This window comes from Pan paniscus, chromosome 2 (assembly GCF_029289425.2).
Source record: "Pan paniscus chromosome 2, NHGRI_mPanPan1-v2.0_pri, whole genome shotgun sequence".
In the NCBI taxonomy this organism is placed as follows: Eukaryota; Metazoa; Chordata; class Mammalia; order Primates; family Hominidae; genus Pan; species Pan paniscus.
In genome coordinates this window covers 144,372,655-144,378,654 of record NC_085926.1, presented here as the reverse complement: position 1 = coordinate 144,378,654, position 6,000 = coordinate 144,372,655, and the positions used below count along the sequence as shown (strand labels likewise).

General features: G+C 35.3%; 1 protein-coding gene across 2 annotated transcripts in view; it reads left to right on the top strand.

Annotated features, from left to right (window-relative positions):
• The first annotated feature begins 391 nt into the window (after window positions 1-391).
• Window positions 392-6,000, top strand: part of PLSCR2 (phospholipid scramblase 2) — an 81,412-nt gene continuing 75,803 nt past the window's right edge. The window contains exon 1 of one of the 2 annotated variants that reach the window (XM_003826498.4): window positions 392-502. In XM_003826498.4, coding sequence (XP_003826546.3) covers window positions 475-502 — 28 coding nt within the window. In that variant the 5' untranslated portion in view covers window positions 392-474. The remainder of the gene's footprint in view (window positions 503-6,000) is intronic. The other variant, XR_008624902.1, reaches the window with a different exon arrangement.

Here is a 6,000-nt window from a genome sequence, read left to right as displayed (position 1 = left end):
AACAGTGTGCTCTTGCACAAAGTGCAAAGTAATGAAACTAGTACAACAGAGAACAATGTACAATGCTCTGAAACCATTTTATGCACCATCATGTAATTATTTTATTGTTCCATTTTATTGTTTAACATGTAGTGGTAAAGCCTTAGGTATCAGAAACTTCATGTGGAACTGGCCCCACTTGATCAATTATTGGAATATAGGAGGTGTGACATACTGCTTTGAGGTGTGACCACTGCTTTGAGGTGGCACACTGCTTGCAGGAGGCATGACCACTGCTTTGAGCCTTTGCTGCCATTCCAACACCATGGGAGAATTACAAGCTTTATATCCTGGTATGCGTACAATTATTCATAGAACTAGTTAGCTTCAAAGTTCTAAATGGAATGTCTATTGTTGTGGTTGCTTGTATCTGCCCATCTTAGATTCTTCCTAGCAATAATTTTGAGAGACTCTGGACTGTGGGCCGAATGGAGAATGAAGCCTTTTCAAATTCACCTCCCAGGTAGCCAATGGCATGTAGTTTCCAGAGACTAACGTGCTTCAAATGTTGGTCTCTATAACTACTACATACTCCCTTTTGTTTATGCATATGTTCCTATTCACGAACTACCTAATGGGGACCTTAAACTCATACTAGGTATCTTAAACAGTGTGAACTGCTGTAACAAATACCATAGACTGGGTGACTTATAATAACAGAAACTGGTTTCTGTACTTCCAGAGGCTGGGAAGCCCAGAATTAAACAGATTTGGTGTCTGATGAGGGTTCACTTCCTCACAGATGGCGAACTTCTCACTGTAACCTCACAGGGCAGAAGCGGGGAGGGATCTTTCTGGGGTCTATTTCTATAAGGGCATTGCTCCCAATTCTGAGAACTCCTCCCTTGTGGCCTAATCATCTTCCAAAAGCCCTAATTCCTAAAACCTCTGGGAGTTAGGACTTTAACATATTAATTTCAGAAAGATATATTCAGTCCATTGGACTGGGAAACTGTAGTAGTCAGAATTTATTACTTTGCTGATGCTTCATTGTTGCCCATATAATATAAAAGAATATTGTGATGTATTTTTAGAGACATTGCCTAGGATTCCAGGTTTGGGACAAATCTCTGAGGTTCCACTCAGTACAAAGTGTCCAAAAATAGGAAGAAGACATTTATGTTCTTCTCTAGAGAGAAGAAAAACGAATGCCATAGTTGGAGTGTAACAAAGCCTCCAACTTCATCTTACATCTAACTTGAAAATCACCATGTATATGAAATATGTCTGACCCTGAATGAACCTCTTCTCTCCTACTCTAATTGATACTCCTCTTTCCCAATCCATTATTTATGTCAACTGTTCCTGCCATTCCTCTTCTTTAGGATACCTAGATTCACTTTATAACTCTTCCATGTATAAATCTAATGGATAACACATCTCTGAGGCTCATATTTTGATCCATAAAACTGGGATCAGAGTTGACCTACAAATGATCTGCAAGTTTCTACAGTGAACCCACTAGGAAACACTTCTAGAGATAAGAGTGTTTCATAAGTATGAGACCTCATGATGGAAAGTCTGAATTTTCTTTCAAAATTAAGAAACCTATATATTTGGGTGAAGCATAATGCAAAATGCATATTCCTTCTAAGACTTCAGGAGAACTTTCCAACTAATATAATTGTGTGATTATTACTATTCTTTGAAGATCTGTGATTTAGAAAGTATTTAAACCATGAGCATTTAAAAACTGTATTTTAGGTTCACTGACAGCAATATATTACTTTATCAAATTAAATAGACTTAAGAATAATACAACAATGTAACACTGAGATTCTTTGACAAAACAACTGGAAGACCACCAGTTTGTCTGGCATAATTAAATATTTTGTCTGGTGACATGTTTGTTTAAAAATCAATATAGTTATACTTATTAGCAAGTATTAAAACATATATACACATATGCACTATATATGCACACATGTAGACAATACGAAAAACAGTAATATACTTAATAAAACATAAAAATTAATAAATACATGCATATTTGGGATTTTTAAATTAAGTACATTGCCATTCATGTATATGAAATATTTATGTACTTACCATTATACATAGATGTGACATAGTTCTTATTTGTTTTAATTTCAAATAATAGTCTCTATGTACGATTTCATATGCACAAAACAATTCAGAGTAAGGGCTCCAAAAATCTGTGCCTCAAAGAAAGCAGTCAGAACCCAGGTAAAAATGGTCAAAACCAAAATTTTAGAACTCCGAACATTAACCAATGACCTCAATCTAAAGGTCATCTTAAAAAATGTGAAACTATCATAGAACAGTGAGCTGTGGAATTTCAACTTGTTCTATTTCCATCCTCCAATCCCCAGATTCACAGAAGATTTGCAAACCAACAGCTCTGTAGTCACAGTAGCCATGATGTAGTCAACAGAAAAATTCCACCTAAAGATGTGTATGTCATATTCCCCAAAACCATAAACATATTATCTTACACATTATTAATGTCAACATAATGTCTATGGAATGAATCCAGTGACATATACTTTAGAGACACAATGTTCTCAAAGTTTTTACACTTGCAAAAAAAAAAAAAAAATGCCACCTTGGACTGAAAGAGAAAAACAGAAAGAATAAATCAAAGAAATTTGCTGGACTCCTGAAATGCTATAAACAGAATATTGCCTAATAAAATTACTCAGCTGAAAACACATGCTTACCTTTTTTTGTTTGTCATAGATGGCTCTTATTATTTTGAGATATATTCTTTCACTGCCTAGCTGTTGAGTGTTTTTAACATGAAGGAATATTGAATTTTTATCAAAAGCCTTTTCTATATCTATTGAAATGATCATGTGGTTTTTGTTCTTAGTTCTGTTTATGTGATGAATCACATTTCATGAATTGCATATGCTGAACCAATCTCGCATTACAGGATTAAAGCCTACTCAATCATGATGGATTAGCTTTTTGATGTGCTACTGGATTTGGTTTGCATATTTTGTTGAGGGGTTTTACAACAGGGATATTGTTCTGAAGATTTTCATTTGTAGTGTTTCTGCCAGATTTTGGTATGAGAATAATGCTGGCCTCCTAAAATGAGTTAGAAGATAGTCCCTCCTCCTCAATTTTTTGCAATAGTTCCAGTAGGACTGTTATCATCTCTTAGTTGTATATCTTGTAGAAATAGCCTAGTCCAAGGCTTTTTCTTGTTGGTAGGTTTTTTATTACTCATTCAGTTTTGGATCTTGTTTTTGGTCTGTTCAGGATTTCAATTTCTTCCTGGTTTAATGTTGGGAGGTCATGTATTTCCAGAAATTTATTTATTTCTTCTAGATTTTCTAGTATGTGTACATAGAAGTGTTTGTAACGGTCTTTGAGACTTTTTTTTTGTATTTCTGTGGGGTCCATAGTAATGTCTCCTTTGTCATTTATGATTATGTTTATTTGGATTTTCTCTTTTTTTCTTTATTCATCTAGCTAGTGGTCTATCAAAGCAAGCTTGATTTTTCTTTTAAAAAACCAAGTTTTGGTCTAAGTTAATCTTTTGTATGGTTTTTCACATCTCATATTCATTCAATTAGCTCTGGTTTTGGTCATTTCTTTTCTTCTGTGAGCATTGGGTTTGGTTTCCTCTTCTCTTTTTAAAAAAATTCCTCCAGGTGTGATGTTAGCTTGTTAATTTGAGTACTTTCTAACTTCTTGATGTACATGTTTGGCACTATAAACTTTCCCCTTCCTACTTCTTTAGTTGTGTCCCAGAAATTCTGGTGTGTTTTATCTTTGTTTTCATTAGTTTCAAATTTTTTTTGATCTGACTTAATTTTATTCTTTACCCAAAAGTCATTCAGGAGCAAGCTGTTTAATTTCCATGTAATTGTATGGTTTGGATATATCTCCTTAGTATTGATTTATATTTTTATTGCACTGTAGTCCAAGACTGTGATGAGTATGATTTTTTTTTAAATTTTTTGTGAATTGCTTTATGCACAAGTATGTGGTTGATCTTAGAGTATGTGCTGTGTGGAGATGAGAAGAATGTATACCTGTCATTGTTGTGTGGATTATTCTATAGATGTCTGTTACATCTGTTTGGTCAAGTGTTGAGTTTAAGTCCTGAATAGCTTCATTAGTTTTCTGCAGAGTATTGTTGCCAGTGGACTGGGAACACCTCAGCCTCTCCAATGCAGTGAGTATTTGATCTCAAGGGGCCAGCACATACAACTGAAGGCCTGTTTCCAGGTCAGTAGGGTCGGAACATACAGCTGAGAAGTGCTGATCTGAGCCTCAGAGCCATGTAAGCATTCAGAAATGAAGCCAATTGACTAAACCCAACTTATAACGCAGTCAAATCCTTCAGGGCATCAAAGGATACAAAAACACAAAGACCCATCCAAAGGACAGCAACCTCAAAGATTAAATGAACACCAGTCCACACAGATGAGGAAAAGACAGTGCAGGAACTCTGAAAACTCTTAAAGCCAGAGTGTCTTCTTACCTCCAATCAACTGCAGTAGCTCCTGGTTCTTGGTCACACTGAAATGGCTGAAGTGACAGACATAGAATTCAGAGTATGGATAGCAAGGAACCTCAAAGATACAGAAGAAGTTTGAAACCCAATTCAAGAAAACTAATAAAATGATCCAAGAGTTGAAAAGTGGCATAGTCATTTTAAGGAAGCACCAAAATAGCTTCTGGAACTAAAAAATTCACTTCAGGAATTTAATAATGCAATTGGAAGCATTAACAACAGAGTAGAATGAACTGAAGTAAGAATCTCAGAGCTTGAAGAACATTCGTTTGACTCAATGCAGGCAGACAAAATTTAATATTTTTTTAAATGAAGAACACATCTGAGAAATAAGGGATTATGTAAACAGAACAAGCTTATGACTCATTGGCATTCTTGAAAATGATGGAGAAAGAGCAAGCACTTGGAAAACATTGTTGAAGATATTGTCCAAGAAAATTTCCCCAACTCCACTAGAGAATTTTCAATGTGAAAATTTAAGAAATTCAGAGAACCCTGTAAGATACTGTACAAGAAAAACATCCCCGAGACACATAGTTATCAGGTTTTCTAAGTCAATGCAAACAAACCAACAAAAAAATCTTAAAGGCAACTAGAGAGAAGGGGCAGATCACCTAAAAAAGGAACCCTAGTAGTCTAACAGCAGAACTTTTAGAAGAAACCACACAAGCCAGAAGAGATTGGGGAGCTACATTCAGCATTATTAAAGAAAAGAAATTCCAACCAAGAATTTTATATTCACCCAAGTTGAGCTTCAAATGTGAAGAAGAAATGATATCTTTTTTAGGCAAGCAAATTCTAAGGAATTTGTTACCAGTAGGCCTGCCTTACAAGAAGTCTTTAAGGGAGTGCTAAACATGGAATCAAAAGAACTATAGCTGTCACCACAAAAACATACTTAAGTGCATAGCCCACTGACACTATAAAGCAACTATACAATCAGGTCTACATAATAACCAGCTAACAACATGATGACAGCATCAAATTCTCACATATCGATATTGATCTTGAATGTAGATGGGCTAAATGCCCTACCTAAAAGGCAGAGAGTGGCAAGCTGAATAAAGAAGCAAGACCCAACCATATACTGTCTTCAAGAGACCCATCTCAACTGTAATGACACCCACAGGCTCAAGGTAGAGGGATGGAGAAATATCTATTAAGCAAATGGAAAACGAAAAACAGCAGGAATTGATATTCTTATTTCAGATCAAGCAGACTGTAAATAACCTAAAAAGTCAAAGCATTACATAACAAGAAAGTGTTCAATTCAACAAAAAGACTTAACTATCCTAAATATATGTAAACCCAACACTGGAACACCCAGATTCATAAAACAAGTTCTTAGAGTTCTGCAAAGAGACTTAGATAACCACAATTAGATAATCACAATAATAGGGGGAGTCTTCAACATCTCATTGACAGTGTCAAACAGATCTATGAGGCATGCTTCATTTTCAAAGAAGGAA